We start from the raw sequence: 18,542 nt of genomic DNA, 5'->3' as shown, positions 1-18,542 counted from the left end.
AGAGGACCCTGCTTCATCCAGGAGCGCGGGGCCCACAGTACAAATGCCGTAAGACTGTGGCTGGTGTGACCTAAAAAGGAGCATTCAATGTTCACGCTTCATGGGAGCTATGACTGAGACAGTGTGTGGGCAGAGGAGGGGCTGCAGGGAGCAAAGAAGAAACTCGTGTACGGAGTAAAGCACAGAGACAGAAGCAACAGGGGAGCACCTGTCGGCATAGGGACAGCCATCCTCCCACAATCTGTTACGTCACACAAAGGGGCACCAAGCTAATGGTAAAAATCTTTCTTCACTAGAAGAACTACCAATTTGTATACCAGAGATGCAATTTGATTTTCCCATTCATCGTGCTAATGAAGGCTGTAAGAGTTTCACATTTAAACAATGATTTGAGAGAAATACACATTATGGGAAAGAACAATTTTCAAAAAATGCATATTGTTATCCCTAACCTACAATTCCAAACTTACCTCACTTCACTTTGTAGAACTTTGTTTTGTAAAACACAGTAAAATAAAATGGTAAAATCATATACTGCAGATGCAGGAACTATACAACAAGGTGAATCAGGTACCACTAAAATATTTCCATTACTATTAGGGAGTTCAATTTAGAATTTTTTGTCATGAAAATAATGTCACTTTAGTTTACACTTTTATTCAGGTAAAAAGTAAATTATAATGAAAATTGTAGATTCACCAGCCAAATCATAAATGGATTTTCATTCCCAAAATAACTTCACTTTCACGTAATGAAAAGAAGAACTGTGAAAGCCTAAGAACCTGAAAAAGGTGCTGCCTGAGGCAAGCTTCCACAGGAACACTTCCAATGAGAAATGAAAACTGACTAATTACCTGTAAGATAACAAGAGCATTTTCTATGGAAAGGTCATCTGATGGTAGGCCTTCACTTTTCCAAATTAACTGCTCACTTTCAGTACAAAGAAATCTCCTTAGATCAAATTCTGAAAAGTTTAAGATATTAATATTTCACTACAGTGATCATGTACTTGACAAGGGGAAGGGAACAAACCTATTTAAAATATACTCAAACAAAGGTCCCATGGCCATTCTTTAATATTCAATCCATTCTTCCCCCTTCAGCATAAGAAGTTAAGGGGGATAGAAGTTTAAGACAAAAAGTGCAAAGGAATGGAACTCAGTGAAATTATATTTTTTATATATTTAATATATATTTCACAACTATAATAATTTGAGGAAACCACAAAATTCACAAGGAATTTTGGAGTTCCTACATCTAATTTTATCATATAAAATTACTGTAAAAATCAATATATTAAAATACTTAACTGCATTCATCCATTATCAAAAATACTCCATGGTCTCATAGAGTGATTTTAGGAATAGAATAATCATTGCAACAAAACAATTCAGAGAACAATTACACAATGGAGCAAATCTAAAAATAGATTTGGCTTCTTTTAGCTTACAGAAAGTTTTTCTCATTTAGAAAAAGTTAAATGGCAAAAATTAAAAGATGCATTTTTAGGATATTGAAATTTCACAACATGAATGACTCAATACAAACTTTCAAGACAAGCTGACTTGGTCCATTCTTCTAAGCAGGTTTTCCTCAGACCTTCAGGAGCAGCAGAAAGATACGTGATAAATGCAGCCGCAAGCTGAGCTCTCTTAGGAAGAGTAGCTAATTCCTCTGTTATCTCTGCAACCTGGACAAGACATGAGAAAGCAGGTGGGGGAGTAGGGTACAGAGATGTTCTGACATGTGAAAAACATGACAGCCTCATAAATCAGAGTCCTGACCATAGAAGACAAAATCATGCACTGGTTTAACATAATAACCCCTGTCCTGAACACATCCGGGGAGTGTAAAAATACCAACGAGATCTCTCAGACCCTGCTGGAATTTTAAAAATGTATGACATATCACTGTTACTTGTAAAGATGAGCATATTTTGTCATTGAACATTCCTAGTGAAGCAGAACTTTCATCCCAATGATAGTTAAATACTGTGAATTAGTGTCACTGGGTAAGACACTATTAAGCGCAGACCGTATGAGCAAAGGCACAAAACAAAACTGTAAGAAAGCAGGGACACTCGTTAGCTAAAAGCATAGTGTGGCTATGGAAGGGCAGAAAGAGGACGGAAGACACGAAAAGGGAGAGGCAGACGTGACGGGTGCAGGAAGCACACAAAGGAGATTCTGTTGTGAGCTGCGGTAGGAATGATCCACGTGAGTATTTCAACAGGGCGGAGACCGACGTGATGAGACCGGGGTTAGGAAGACGGTCAGCACACAGATGGGAAATGCACCAGTTTAAGGGCCAGGTAGGAGGGAGACAAGTTAGGAGAATTTAGGTAAAAAAATAAATAAAAGAAACGGCCTGAAAGACAGAAGACAAGTACGAGGGATATTTGCAAATGGATATGACAAGCAAATAAGGAAATCAGACCCGATGACTAGCAGTGACACCCAATCAGCAATCAAAAAACTCCCAATAATCACAAGTCCAGGACTGTATGGCTTCACAGGTAAATCCTACCATGTATTTAAAGAAGAGTTATTATCTATTCTTTCTATAATACACTAAGTAAAATAAGTCATAACAGAAAGACAAATAGCATACAATTTCACGTCTATGAAGCATCTAAAAAACAAAATGAATGAGTAAACAAGCAAAAAGCAGAACCAGATCCATTAATACAAAAAACAAAGTGTTGGTTTAGGGGATGAACAGAATGGGTGAAGGCAGGAGACACAGGCTCCAGTTATGGAATGAGTAAGTTGTGGGAATAAACAGCACAGCATACGGAACAGTCAACGACAACACGATCATGTTGTCTGGTGACAGACGGCAGCTGCACTTGCTGTGAGCGCAGTGTAATGTATAGACTGTTCAATCACTACGTTGTACACCTGAAACTAATACAACATGGTGGGACAACAGTACTCAAAACATTTTAAAATAGTAAAAAATAAACAAAAATACGTGTTCATCTCAAAGTATTCCGAAAAAATAGAAGAGGAAGGAAAATACCTAAATTCACTCCATGAGGCCAGCATTACCTGATACCAAAACCACAAAAAACACTACAAAAAGAAAGAAAGAAAGAGAGAGAGAGAGAAAAGAAAACCACAAGCCAATGTTTTTGATGAATGAAGATGTAAAAGCTTTCAACAAAATATTAGCAAATCAAATTCCACAGTACATTTTAAAACATCCTACAATCAAATGGGATTTACCTCAGGAATGCACGAGTGCTTCAATATTTGAAAATCCAACAACGTACTACACCACATTAGCAAGAAGGGTAAAAGCTATATGATCATCTCAAGAGATATAGAAAAAAATTTTGACAAAATACAATATGCATTCATAATAAAAACTCTCAGCAGAGTGGGTTTAGACAGAACATACCCAAACGTAATTAAAGTCATATATGAAAACACACAGCTAACATCATACACAATGGTAATGAAAACTTTCCATCTAGGATCAGGAAGAAGACAAGGATGTCCACTTTCACCACTTTCATTCATCATAATACTAGATGTCCTAGCCAATCAGACAAGAAAAAAAAGTACAAAATGCATCCAAAATGCTAGGGAAGAAGTAAAACTATCACTATTTGCAGAAAACATGATAGTACACATATAAAACCCTAAAGACTCCACCAAAAAATTATTAGATCTTATCAATGAATTCAGTAACGTTGCAGGAAACTATGTGCCAATAATTATTTCAAATGTAAATGTACTAAACACTCTAACCAAAGACACAGGGTGTCAGGATGCATAAAAAGAGAGAGAGAGAGAGAGAGAGAGAGAGAGAGAGACCCATCTATATGCTGCCTACAAGGGACTCATTTCAGACCTAAAGACACCAGCAGATGCAAAGTGAGGGATGGAGAACCACGTGTATTGCTAATGGATGTCAAAAGAAAGTCAGACCGGCAATACTTACATCAGAGAAACTAGACTTTTTTGTTCTTGTGTTTCTGTCCTGCATTGGTCTCAGGGTGATACCAGCCTCATGGAATGACTCTGAACGTGTTCCTACTCTGCCATGATTTGTAAGATTTTGATACAGATTGATGTTTTTTATGTCTGGCAGAATTTAGCAAGGAAAGCACGTGGTCTTGTATTTTCTGTGCTAGGAAATTCCCAGATCCTAAATCATCTTTCATTCTTGTTGGTCTAAGAAGGTTTCCTATTTCTTGAATTCACAATTCATGATTCAATCACGGATAACCTGCCCATTTTCTAAGTTATCTGACTTGTTAGTATACAAGTATTGTTTATAGTAATTTGTTACCACACTATGTACTATTTTTGTACTATTTTTCTCTTACATTTCTCATTTTGACTTACAGTCTTCTTTTTCTTAGTTAATGTAGGTAAAACACTGCCATTTTTGTTTACTTTTTTGGAAAAACTGGTCATTATTTTCAATGTTTTATTACTGTTTATTTTGGTCACTATTTCTAATTTTTTTTTCTTTCTTTTGTCTACTAATTTCAGCTAAGTTTCTTCTTTTCCTAGTTCCTTGGGCATCAGGTTGTTTTTTTTTTTTTCTTCATCAACCATTGATAGCATAAGTTTCATTCTAACATCTAGTTTTGCTGTATCCCACAGGTTTTAGAATATTGTTTTCTTTTTTTTTTTTTTTTTTTTGCTTTGAGACATACTTTGATTTGCTGTTTGATTTCTTATTTGGCCTACTACTTATACAATAGTATGTTGTTTAATATTTAAATATTAAATATTTAATATTTACATTGTAGATTTTCTAACTCTTTTTTATTGTTGATCTTTATTTTTGTCTCATTGTGGTTGGAAGACATACTTGGCATAATTTCAGTCTTCTTAAATTTGTAATATTTGTTATGTCTCTTTTTATGTGATTTTAATCAAGGGATTCATCTGTATATACTTAAAATGTGTATTCTAGGGGCGCCTGGGTGGCTCAGTGGGTTAAGGCCTCTGCCTTTGGCTCAGGTCATGATCCCAGGGTCCTGGGATCGAGCCCCACATCGGGCTTTCTGCTCAGCGGGGAGCCTGCTTCCTCCTCTCTCTCTGCCTGCCTCTCTGCCTACCCGTGATCTCTGTCAAATAAATAAATAAAAATCTTAAAAAGAAAAATGTGTATTCTATTTTTTGGATGGAATTTTTTTACAGATCTTTTAGAACTGTGTATTCTGAAGTATGCTTTAAGTAAAAAACGTTCTTGTTGAAAAAAAAAACAGTAACTTGAGCTGAGGGTGCTCATTTAACAGAAAGCTTATCAGAGGTGGGGTGGGCAGGGGGCGGGGGCAAGTGAAGAGCACAGCCACCATGAGGAGCACTGAGTGACAATGTACAGAACTGCTCAGTCACTACAGTGCATCCCGAAACCAGCGTAACACCGTATGTTAACTACACTGGAATTAAAATTAAAAAACATAATATAAAAAGAAAAAGAATGGATAAAGAACACACACACACACACACACACACACACACACACAATGGAGTTATTACTCAGCCATAACAAAGAATGAAATCTTGCCATTTGTGACAACATGGATGAACCCTAGAGGATATTCTGCTAAATGAAACAAATCAGGCAGAGGAAAACAAATTCCACATGATTCCACTTACATGTGGACTCTAAAAGACAAACACACAAACCAAAAACAGAAACAGACTCGTGACTACGAGAACAAACTGAGGAGTGCCAGATGCGAGGGGGTAGGAACAGAGGGTGGGAGAAGCAGGTGGAGAGGACTAAGAGGGACAGACGTCCAGCTATAACATAAGGTCGTCACGGGATGTGACGTCCAGCGCCGGGAACACAGTCGGTAATGTTCTAATAATGCCGTATGGTTGCAGGTGGAAATGAGAGGCGGCACTGAGACCTACTGTGCTGAGCAGGTTATATTGCACGCAAGTGCCACACCACGATGTTGTGTACCTGAAACTAATGTAATACGCAAGTCAACTACAGTTCAGTAACAAGATAAATAAATATAAAAGGAAAATGAAGCCTGGACCCCAAAAACAGACACCACAGAGCTAAGCAGTTTAGAAACACAGCTCTGGTTGGCGTCCTGGCAGAGGGGACGTTGCTAAGACTGAATGAAGTGCCCCCAGGATGGCTGCAGGGACAGGAACCCAGAGGGGGACCACGCCATCCTGGATGCGCACAGGACAGTCCAGTTGGGGGGGATCCAATGGATTCAAGAAAAACCCACCAACCAACCAGGAAAAAAAAAGAAAAGAAAAGAAAAAGAGAAAGAAAAAAGAGACAGCACTTGGATAAAATCAAAATAACAGAGTGTTTGTAGAAGTAAGTGGCCAAGAGTGTCCAATCCTCAGCTTGTGGTCCCAGACAGGCAAGTCCAACAGGATTTCCAGAGAGTGCCACACCTCCCCTCAAGTCATGTTCGTCCCTGCTGTCCCGCCGGTGACACACACAATGACCAGAAAACAGGCGGCCCTCAGATGCCCTCACACAGAAACATTCTGCCTGATGACAAGCTTCTGTTATGGCCACGAACGTCTACACCGCTGACCCTCAGCCAGCTCCACGTGCACGGCTACTGTCCTCCTGTTTCCTTTTCTTATTGAATACATTACACTGCGGGTTTTGTGTGTTTTAAAAGGAGCTTCTCTTTCTGTCACCCTCCACCACCCCCCCGCCCAGCACACCTGAGCGTTCCAGCGCTTGTGCTCTCTGTCGAGCTGACTGATGAGAACTTGGGCGGCCTGGATTGTCTCCTGCGCTCTGCTCACTTCAGCTTCCAGTTTGGCGGCTTCTGACGTCCTGCTCTGGAATCTGTGACAACAGTAGCATCAGTTAAAGGCAAAGGGACCTGAGAGGGATTTGACTGAATGATCCTTAGGAAAGTGAGCTTTTGTCTAAGAATGTAGTTAACGGTAATACTGATAGTAATCGTGTTCAAGATTATCGCCCACGGAGCAGACACACCAGCTCGCGGATCTGCACACAAACTTCACGTGACGTTCAGGGCCCGGGAAGTTAGACCCCATCGGCTGCTTCAGTTTTCCATCGTTCAAACCTCACGTCAGCCTCGGAAGGACAAACACGCTATCCTCTACCTGCTTCTTCAGGATGTGCCACGTGCCTGGAACCCTTCTAGCCCCTTTCTTACCCCTTCCTCTCCTGCATTCTGACTCCTTCAAATATCTACCTATCAAAAATCATTTCAAATATCCAACCCAATACATATATTTTTCCCCATGTGCCCATTTGCCCAGGTTTATAACTTTCCTTTCTAATTATTTTCCTTAAAAAATGCTTGTACAAGGTTGTTGTTTTATGAAATGAAACAGTAACATTCCAGCTGACTACCTAGTCCTTCAACAAATACGTAAGTACTCAGAAAATGCCCAGGATTGTGCGAAGCATGAGAAACAAAACAATAAGCAGCAACGAAAAAGCAGATCATGTAATCCTCAGAACAGGCCTATCTGAACAGGTGGCGTCACGGGTGCCCCCCGGAAGCAGCAGGGGTGTGTAGAGCACAGACGGGCACATCGGATGCCACGCTCCATGGACTTGCAGTGCGCACCTTGTGGCCTCTCCGAGTGCCCAGCACCTTCTTCACTACACAAAGGAGCCAGACTTGGCTTTCCAGTATGGTGGCTGCCAGCCCCATGTGGCTACTTAAATCTAAATTAACTAAGAGTAAACAATATCTGAAATTCAATTCCTCTTCCGTCCTACTGCCCACACTTCAAGGGCTAGTGGCTACCGTACTGGAGAGCGTGGGCTAGAGAGCCTCCCGGCCGCTCATCAGGCTCCACGCATGGCTCTGCTCAAGGCCGGGAAGCAGAGACCACACGTACCCAGCTCAGCAGCTCAGGCTGTGCACAAGGTTCTGCCGTAGGCACTCGCTGAGTTAAGCTAGCTTGCATGTTTCTGTATAAGTTGCACTAAAATGACAAATGTCTCAATTCTGTCAAGTTAGAATTATAAAATTGATAGAACACACTTATTTTTCAACTATTTCTTTCTTCGGGCCTATACAAGAATATAAGATTGTCACTCACAACCTAGGGTCGGTTAAACCTTAATTAAGGATCAAGTAAACGGCTATTAACTGGCATTGACTCATTCTTGATAGTGACTCTAAACTGGAAAATGCCATTCCATTTTACTTAAAATTCAAATTCTGAAGGTTTTTTTAAAAATCATCCTCCCACAATACTGACACGATGGTGCCGTGATTAACAACAGGGACTTTAGGGAGTGAGATAGTCTATGATCCACTGCCAGCTTTGTCGGTGACTGACTGTCCAAGCCAGGCGCACACACCTTCCCCACGTGCAGAATGAAAGCATATCCCCTCCTCAGGTTTATGTGAGGTACTAACGATGACACATATGTAAAGTGTCCAGGACAACAGCCAACACACGGCTGCCACCTGCGAATGACCCAGTAAATACTGGACACCTGGCTGAAGAGTAAGCACAGGCTCTCAGCATATGACACTGCAATAAAAACGTACGTTTCTCGTGCTTCTCTAATTACACCCAGAAAAAAATGATGAAGTTTCTTTCCTTATCTATAACATCAAAAAAATTCAGAAATACTGAAAACACTGGATGTATGGGTCTAAGATTTCTTTTCTGGTTTTTCTTTTCTCTTCAAGTAAATATATATAAGCATAAACAAGATGATTATTTCCTGTGTGGAGAAAATAAATAATAGTTTTCAGTCTGATGAGTCTCTTTCTTGGTACAGTAATCTATATTTCTTCCATAAAAAAGGAAGGAAAACGGAACACATCACTTAAAAAAAGGTTTGTATTTAGAAAAGTTTGAGTCTTACAAAACTAAAAGCAAGTGATAACATAACATCGTATTTAATCACATCTTCTCCCACTTCCCAATTTTTAAGTGCAATCTTGCATGAGGGAACATGTTTTTAAACACTCAGAAGAACAAAGTTAAAAGGACAGAACAGTCTCTAACGAGACCCTGCGCGTCAGGCAGGTTGCAGGTCATGGGAGGCAGTCTGGAGAGCACGGCAATGCGGACGCCAGCGTTAAGGACTGTGCCCGTGACCCCCTGCATCCCAGCCCTCCGCCCGGGGCCCCAATGCTCAGGAGCAGACACAGGGGCAGCTCCCCAACTGCAAATATGCTTGTTCCTATTCCAAGTCACTGCTGAAAAAAGGAAAACCTTCAGTATTATTTCAAATGCTTCCCCATTTGAAAGTGATAAATCACTAAAGGAAGTGAAAATAATGATTATAAGATTTTCAAAACTAAAACATTAGTTGAGGTATGTTTTCAAATATCCAAAATGCATTCTTTTTTCAAAATACATTTTAAACTTAACTTACTTCTCTTTGAGATCTGACACTTTCTGGCCAACAGAATTTAGAAGCTCCTCTAGTTTCCTTTTTCTGTCTTCAGTTTTCTTCAAATTTCTAAAATATAATTGTATAAGTTACTCTAGTTTATATGTCAATAACAGCAGAAACAGCCTCTTCTATCCCTTCTAAAGCCCGACCAAAATGAAACCAAGGGAACGAAAAAAGAAAAAAAAAAAAAGGTATTCATGTGCAAAGATAAAGAGAATGAAAGAGAAAAGGACCTCAATGGAGTAGCTTTAATTTAATTTAATTTTGAAAAGTGGAGGTGCCTGGGCGGCTCAGTGGTTAAGCCTCTGCCTTCAGCTCAGATCATGATCCCAGGGTCCTGGGATGGAGCCCCGCGTCGGGCTCTCTCGGCTCAGCAGGGAACATGCTTCCCTTCATTTCTTTCTCTGCCTGCCTCTCTGCCTACCTGTGATCTCTGTCAAATAAATAAAATCTTAAAAAAAAATTTTTTTTGAAAGATGGTTAAGTGACATAATGGAATGCAAAAACCAAAAGTTCAGGGGCTGCAGGAAGAAAAGCCAAAGAAGAATGCCAAATGCTGGGGAACAGGGACAGCAGAGCCTCTGAGGGTGACAGAGCTGAACACAGAGAGTCTTCCAATAGCTGGTATCATCAACCCGTCAACCCCAGACCCCCTCCCACATGAGAAGGGACCATCCTCTTAACTCATCCCTGACAGTCGGGCTTAGAACCCTCACCCACTGCCCCACACCCCAGGCAGAGAGTAGGAAGACTCTTCCAGAGAAGAAGACTAGGCTCACCCCCTCCCTGCAAAAATGCCACACTGCTGAGACGGAAAAGACCCATCCCCAGTGCTGCGCATGCGCTTCGCACAGCCACCTAAGGGACTCGTCAGAACAGAGTGCAAGGCCTCACACCCAGCACCCCCAGCGCCTCTGACTCAGTGTGGACAGAGCTCAAAGGGGGCGATCTTCCCAACTTCCCAGGGGACGCTGATGCTGCCATTCTGGGGGTCTCGCTTGAAGAACTACCGTAATAGAATAAGGCCTTCGAAACCGTGAGATTAAACTACTGCTCGCCTAGTGTCGTACACCCAGCCCAGTCACTGGTCGGACACAGCAGCAACACCCGTAACTTCAGATGGGCAAGACGTCACAACGTTTTTTGATCTACATACCCTTTCTACTGTGGAGGATGTGTTCCAGAAAAATGAAGGACTAACCTAAGAAAGAGTAGGACCCGAAACAAAAGAACACAATCAGAAACGAGAGGAAGGGAACCTTGGTGAAGAGAAGCGTCAAGACAGCAGCTGTGAGTCGCAGGCCTGGGGGGACAGGCCCACACAGAGCAGGACAGGAGGCTCCAGGGGAGAGCAGAAAGGAAGAACACATATCACACAGAGGTTCTGAATGTGGGTGAGCTTCTGTTTTAAGGCTGTGGGTAAATATGTGATATGTCCACACAAATCATAGTCAACTTTAACAAGGAGGAAATTAAAAAAAAACAAAAAGATGTGCAAGAAAGGAAACATACCCCTAAGATACAGTATGTCTCAGCTGTGAAAAATACTTACTCTAAATCAGGCTAACACCTGACATTATCCATTACACAAAAATATGTGACAAATTAACCCATATATATATAATATAATATATAATATATATATTATATATGTGTATGTATGTATGTATATATGTATATAACCCATATATATGTGTGTGTGTGTATATATACACACACATATCCACATATATATAAAACACACACACACATATATATATATACACATACCACATGTATATATAACCCGCATATATATATAACCCACATATACTTCACATAAGTATAATGAGAAAAAGCAGCTTGGGTGGCTAACAACCTCCTCGTCCAGGGGAGGAGGAAATGAGGTCACACGTAGATCAGGTGAGAATGTAACTTTTGTCTTGTTCTGCGCTAGAACCAACGCTGACTTGGGCAACACCACCAGTTAAAGCAGTGACCCCCAGAGTAAATGTGAAACTTTCCCCCTACCTGCCCAGACCATGTTTTGTGAAATATATATAACACATTTCCTTGAACTTGGAAGGAGAAAACAAATAAAAAAACCCTAACTTTCCGAACCTACTTTTTGTACCACAGTAGAATTCGTTCACAGAACGTTAGCTCTCTGTGAAAGAACTTGCACCAATTATCCTCCTGACAACATAGTAATGGCAGAGGGGAAAAATGAGTTGGTTCTGCTCTCTACCTGCTTTTAATTGCTTTTTCTTTTGGTCTGACATTGAATTTTATTTAACTGATTCACGTTACATGTTTTGATGTTGTCAGCTGTCTTTTTAGATATAAACAAGACATAAAACATAAACAAACCCCAATAATTAAGTCATTAAGTTGTGGCAAATAAGCAACAGTCAGACTTCTCTCTACTGGCTCTCACTCACGATTCGAGCCCCGCCTGCTCGGCTTCCAGTGGCCGGATGCGCTCCAGGACGTGGGAGTATTGCACGTTGGCTTTAACCCACGCGGCCAGAGGGGCGGCCGCCGTGCTGGCTCGCTTCGCATTCTGGAAAATGCAGCACAAGTTAGCCAGCACCCTAATGTCATTTCAAATAAAAGCAAAGGTAATTCTAGTCTATTTTACTTAAGCATTTAATAATTTATCCCCCCAATGAAGTTTTTGGTTGACAGTTAAAATAACAATAATGTGAATTATTATTTTCATTAAGATAACCTTGAACTTCTGCTTCAAAATGAATGTTTTTGAGCCACATAGATATTTAACATAATGATATTTTATCAACATCAGCACTCCATTAGCTATGTTTGTAATGAACACGTGTCTGTCCACAACGATGACCAAGTGTCGGTTCTTCCTTTTCTGGCCCTGGGACACATCTTTACTGGATAAAAGCAACTCTGAAACCAGGTCACCAGTGTCAGAGATGCTGCACGTGACACTTTGAAAAAAAGGTCTTAAAAAAATACCAGAATCCTGGAAATCAAACTATTCACTAAAATGAGATGCAAGTAGGGCAGGGTATCTGTCATTATATGACAAATAAGCAGGAAGGAAGAAAGAGAAGCAGACCAGGCAAGTTCGAAGTCAAGACATGACAGAGGACTTCCAGCAGGTCAGAAGGTTCAACAGCACGTAGGACACTAATGGTGCTCCCCAGACCCAGCCCGGAGTCCTGCCCCCCATCTGCAGTCAAGCCTTCTGACACAGAATCCCTACGGCTTTTTTTTTCCACTTTTAATTTTTAGACAGTGTAAATAATCAGTAATGAAAAGTCATCACATTTCAACAAGTAGAACATTATGCAGTGTGGGAAGGGAACAGATAGCACAGCTGTTAAAAATTACCTTTGAATCAAAAGATCCCTTATTTTTATAAAGAAGTTCTTCAACGCTCTCTCTTATTTCCTTCGGAATATTTCGTGCATCAAAAGTTGCTATGTCTTCTCTTACACCTCTTTTTGCAAGGAAACTAGAATCAAAACATTACTTCAAATGAGGCTACACAAAGTCTGCCACTTCTGACAGGAACACGGATTTATGTCCCGGCTTATTTATGGGACCCTGCCCTCACCCCTTCCGCCCAAGTCTCACTCTGCCAAGAGTGCAAGCGTCTGAGAACAGGGACGATGCTCTCCCCTCAGTAAATCACAGGCGACACAGTGCTCTGTGCTGGTGCTGGCCAAAGAAATGACCACATTTACTGAGATTTCTTCAGGATCTCAGGCATTCCTTTCTCCCTCTGCGGACACTCATGTCACTTATTCTGGAGAAAGGAAAATGTAGATCTTGGCAGAGGATCACATGCAATATCTTGAAATATTATAGCCAAGTGTGGAACTAGGGAACTAATGAGGCACAGCCTAAGAAACAATATAAGAAATATTTAAAAATATGAACAAGGGGCACCTGGCTGGCTCAGTCTGTAACTGCTAATCCGGGGAGTGACTGCTAATCCGGGGAGTGTGGGCTCGAGCCCCCTGTGCATTATAGACATGACTTAAAAATAAAATCTAAATAAATGAATCAACCAATCAATGTGTATTTCATTGGTGAAATAACAACATTTTTTACAAATTCAAAAACTTACCTTTTCATGCTCACCCAAGATGTGTCGAAGATACCCATCAACCTTAAAACACCCTCTAGGATATCTCTGATGACATCGGGCGGCATGCGCAGTGAGCGAATCTCTGAAAGAGACTCGGGCTTAATGTTTCCAACTGCTAATTTAGCTTCATTGACTAGAGGCTAAAAAGACAAAGACCACTTTTTATTTTCAAAAAACATATGTAAAAGTCACTAACTCTAGAAGTTATTGCATATTTGTCATTTTATTAAAAACAACTCGACTTATTAATACCCTTTCTCTTCAAACATCAAAATGCCTTGAAACACACAAAATACAAAATCTTCACATTCTTGCCACCATTACTGTAGGAGTTTAATTTAGAAAAATCCAATTTGTTTTGAAACAATTTGCCATTTTCAAGAAGCTCCTTACATTCTACAACCAGCTGGCTGATAACTTAGTGAGGAACCAAAAAAGGGGCCCAAGAGTTTGACTTAATTCCCCTACAGCACATTTTTCTCCTAGACGAACACCATGGTTCAGGGAAGATACAGATAGTCTCTGATGACCTTCCTTCTCCCCGCAACCCCCACCCCCACCCCTTCTCCTCTGTGAAAACTCTCTTCTTCTGGTCGACAGCTAGGCCAGGCTGCTAACACCACTAGGACTCCTAGACACAGTTGGGAGTCAGACCCGGCTCCAACCACACGTCCACTGGAGCTCACCTGCACTTCTTTTAATTCATCGTCAATTTTGTTTTTTCTTTCTTCAATTTTAACAACTTCTTCGGCAATTTTGTGCTTCAGTCTTTCAAGCTCTGTCTTTTGCTCACTAGCATCCTATGGGAATATTTAAATGGCATTCCAATTAATTTTCATGCACTCAGTATTTTAAAGCATTATATCAAAAATATAAGTTATCTTAAAATAACATTTTCTATTAAATATTTTTCTAACGTTAATTGACGTGAGAGTTTCTAAGATGCCTGGGAAACGAATGCTATAATTTACTATACGTTTATTATCAGGAAGTTTCAACACTTTATTTGTTGTTAATTTTTCTGAAGAGCAAAGCAATAAATGCTTTTATATAAAAATCAAGCAACTCAGAATTGCAGAACTGAGAAAATTATCCTAAGACACATGTAACACTTGCAATGAATGATCCAGATGTTAGTACTACTATGCTCATCTCATACATGAAAAAATTAAAAATAAAATCTTCTATAATTCTAACAGCAAAGAATAACAATCCTGAGAGACTAGAGAATATTAAAACTTTGTGTTTCCATACTTTACTGTAGACAAAAGTTGAAATTGTGACAAATAATACGATGGTAAATAAATCAACAAAAACCAGTACAGAGTCCAACACTAAATTATATACTGGTGCCACATGTTTTTGGCCGTGCGAACATCCAGAATCCCGCATACATAAAGATGATGATTGTGCCTGATTCCATCTGGTTTGTCGATGCTTACTGAAAAACCAGAGAGGAAATTTTGTGAGGAAACTGTTCAAGAGCCCTCACAACGGTTCTCAGCTACATTCTAATCACTCGGGGAGCTTAAACACCAACCCCTGGTGCTCTGTTGCCAAAATATATTAAAATAGTTCATCTGGGTGCAGTGAGGGCCCAGAAATATCTAAAGACGAAGGTGGTTTCAATCTGGAGCCGAAGTCAAGAATCAGAGCCCCGGCCCGCCCCTCTGCAGTCTCCCTGTCAGCCCCCTTGCCCAGCAGGCCCGGCGGTGCTCAGCTGCCCACCTTCCAGTCCCCACCAGCGCCCTCAGGTGGGCGCTCCTGTTCTCCACCGCACACGGACACTCCCTCAAGGGCCCAGCTCACGTGCTGCTTCTTTTCTTAACCTGCTCCACCAACTGGAAGTTACCCCTCCTCGAGATTTCATGGCATTGAATTTGTACTTTCCTTAAGTCACAAACCCGGAGCTGCAAGCTTTGGAAGTTCACACGGTTTTACATTTAGCTGTCTCTCCAGACTGGACTTTGAAATAAAATGATGAACCAAAATGTCTGCTACTTATAACTAAGCAAAATTGCTGACTTACAAGATACACGGCCACTCTCCTGCATCTCAGCTAGGCAATACCACTAGTTACAGTTGTAGAAAACCCATCTGCAAGCGGCCCGACCAGAGAGTGGCCCAGCCATCCCCGTGTGACCACGGCCCACGGCTCACCGGGCGCACACGCTGCTCAATGGCCTCCTTTCGTAGACAACGTCACCCTTCTCACAGCCTTCACGGATTTCCTATCTCAAATTACTCCAGAGGTAAGTATGTGACAGGTATTTTTAATAATAAAAATGGCTGTCTGCTTTACATAAATATTTGTATTGTTCCCAAAATACCTTGAGGAAAAAGTGATGCTCAAGTTTTATAGCATGAAAATTACACTTGACTTTCTATTACATTGCTGACCAGGTCAGGTACTCGATAAAATCCTAGAAACACTGAGTGTGTGCGTAACCATCACGTATCTGGAAATGTTGCCACTTTGGGGAGTTTCCCAGGTGCCAATGGAACTCTTTAGGCATATCAGGGGAAATCCTGATTCTGTCATTTGAGTCAGTCTAGACAACCCTCCTGTAAAGCTCACAGTCCCTGAGAACCCTCAGATCTCCAGTGAAGATGACCAAACTTACAAAGAAAGCTTCTCTTGTGAATAAGAATAAAACAATCAAGTATGAAAAATACCTAAGAAAACACAGCTGGGAAACAGAAGATCCCAGCAAGTATCCCCCAAGGCCTAAGTGGTGACGCATCAATGAAAGAGACCGACAAAAGGGATGCGTGAAGCTAACGACCCTCCTGAGAGATACCATCACAGCAGGAATGAAACACCCATGAGAAGAATTAGAAAACGGGCAATTTTTAAAGGAAGTAGAGCAAAAAGAGAAGGACAAAGTTGAGGAAGCATAGGAACATTAGAGAAGCAGAAGGGGAAGCCCACAGTCCAAGTACTAAGCATCCTAGAGAGGGAAGACAGAGACATGGAGGGAGGGAAGTCCCGACCCCACACGGCACGGAGCCTTCCTGGGAACGGGGAGGGAAGAGTCCCGGGGGAGAAGCCACACGTGTCCGACACAGTGAACAGAAGTAAACCTAAGCCACGGCAGATCGCGTCACCTGCAGAACAACAACTTCCACAAAGTCTTGAGACAGAAAAAAGAAAACGATGACCTGCAAAGCACCGGAACAAAACGGAGTGTGGAGTGTTCCCGTTACGACAAGAGAAGCTGGAAGGAAACGGAGCAGCACTTTCAATGTCTGGAAGGAAGGGATCATGCTTCTGGATGACTGACCATGTCGAGCATCTCTTCGAGCACTTACTGACCCTTCCTATGTCCTCTATCCCACGGGCACCTTCAAATATGTTGCCCTTTTTAAAATTAGACTTTTTGTTTTATTGTTGTGTTCTAATGGTTTCTGTATATTCTGGATGCAAGTCAGTTATCAGATTTTTGCTTTGTAAATTTCTCCCAGTCTGTGACTTGCTTTTTAATTTTCTTCAGAACGTATTTCACAGAGAAGTTTTTAATTTCGACACGGTCCAATTTCATCAACTTTTTTTCTTCTCCTATTTTGGTGTCCCATCTATAAACTCTTTGTCTCACCCAGTATCATAAACATTTCTCCTGTTTTCTTCCAAAGTTTTTAATTTTATGCTGTACATTTAGATTTAGGATCCATATTCAGTTAATTTTTGTTCAAGTTTAAGGTAAAGGTCTTGTTTATTTTTCTCTATGTGGATATTCAAATACCATTTTTTAAAAAGACTATCTTTTCCCCCATTTTTTGGCATTTTGAATAAAATCAATAAAATGCACATTAGCCTGTTTCTGAACTTCCAAATGTTACAGTGACCTGCTTGACCACCATGACACCATATCACACGGCCTAGATAAATACAGCTCAAGAATAAGTCTCCTTTGTTTAATATTTTATTTATTTATTTAGAGAGAGCAGGCAAGCATGACAGAGAGCACAAGAAGGGGGAGCAGCCGAGGGAGAAGGAGAGGCAGACTCCCCATGAGCTGGGAGCCTGACGTGGGGCTCGATCTCAGGACCCGGAGATCAACACCTGAGCCAAAGGCAGAGGCTTTAACACACTGGTGCCCCTCAATAGTAAGTCTTTAAATCATAACTTTCCAAACTTAATATTTTGTGAGTTTTTGTGCCACTTCGTTTTATTGGGATTTATACATTAGTCTATTAAATACTGAAGTTAATTTAAATAAAAGAGGCATGAGACTTGCAGTAAGGTTAACAGTCACCGACATGAACATGGAGAAACATATCTGAGACGTAACCGAGGAGGTACACTTACAGAACTGAGTGATTCGTGAAAGGAAGGACTGAGAGAACGTAAGTCTAATATAATCTGCAAGTTCTGTCTTGAACAATTAGCTATGTTGCTGACAACACAGGGAACAACAGTGCTGGCGAGGCTGCGGAGAAAGGGGAACCTCCTACACTGTTGGTAGGAATGCGAGCTAGTGCAGCCACTCTGGGAAACAGCATGGAGGTGCCTCAGAAAGTTAAAAATAGAGCTACCCTACGACCCAGCAATCATACTACTGAGTATTTACCTGAAGAAGATGAAAACACTAATTCAGAGGGATACGGGCACCCTGATGTTACAGCAGCATTATCTACAACAGTCGGCCTACGGAAGCAGCCCAAGCGTCCATCAGCGGATGAGCGGATAAAGGAGACGGGGATATAACGCAGACACCGCGGAATGTGACCCAGCCACGATGCTCACAGACCCCTAGTAAGACACACCCAGCTGATGACTGGGGATGTGAGTCTGCAGCCCAGATGACACAGGAGGGCTGAGGATGAGGGGGTCAGATGAGGAGGCGGTCAGCACAGGGGCGTGGCCTCAGCCGCAGGGGAGGGCATGCGGACGCGGCACCAGAGAAAGCTCCCCTGAAGGGTTTGACAAAGGAAAGGCAATGGCAAGAAGCGGAGAGAATCAGAACACTAAAATATCATGAAAGTGTAAGTAAAATGAATAAAGACTTGTTTTGTAAATCTTGAGATTATTAAAGACAGGAGAAAAAAACCTTTGAAGCCTTAAGGGGATAATTTAAGA

The 18,542-nt window shown here is 41.3% G+C and overlaps 1 protein-coding gene across 5 annotated transcripts in view; it reads right to left on the bottom strand.

Moving 5' to 3' along the window:
- DYNC2H1 (dynein cytoplasmic 2 heavy chain 1) overlaps nucleotides 1–18,542 on the bottom strand; it is a 256,749-nt gene that overhangs the window by 150,525 nt on the left and 87,682 nt on the right. For 4 of the 5 annotated variants that reach the window (XM_032358199.1, XM_032358201.1, XM_032358203.1 and 1 more), the window contains exons 56-63: nucleotides 14,149–14,262; nucleotides 13,442–13,602; nucleotides 12,700–12,823; nucleotides 11,778–11,899; nucleotides 9,337–9,423; nucleotides 6,675–6,801; nucleotides 1,549–1,690; nucleotides 855–964 (exon numbers count right to left, since the gene is read on the bottom strand). In XM_032358199.1, coding sequence (XP_032214090.1) covers nucleotides 855–964; nucleotides 1,549–1,690; nucleotides 6,675–6,801; nucleotides 9,337–9,423; nucleotides 11,778–11,899; nucleotides 12,700–12,823; nucleotides 13,442–13,602; nucleotides 14,149–14,262 — 987 coding nt within the window. The remainder of the gene's footprint in view (nucleotides 1–854; nucleotides 965–1,548; nucleotides 1,691–6,674; nucleotides 6,802–9,336; nucleotides 9,424–11,777; nucleotides 11,900–12,699; nucleotides 12,824–13,441; nucleotides 13,603–14,148; nucleotides 14,263–18,542) is intronic. The other variant, XM_032358204.1, reaches the window with a different exon arrangement.

Source organism: Mustela erminea, chromosome 9, assembly GCF_009829155.1.
Source record: "Mustela erminea isolate mMusErm1 chromosome 9, mMusErm1.Pri, whole genome shotgun sequence".
Lineage (NCBI taxonomy): Eukaryota > Metazoa > Chordata > Mammalia > Carnivora > Mustelidae > Mustela > Mustela erminea.
Note: the sequence above shows the minus strand (reverse complement) of the source record. Positions and strands in the feature narration are given on the sequence as shown.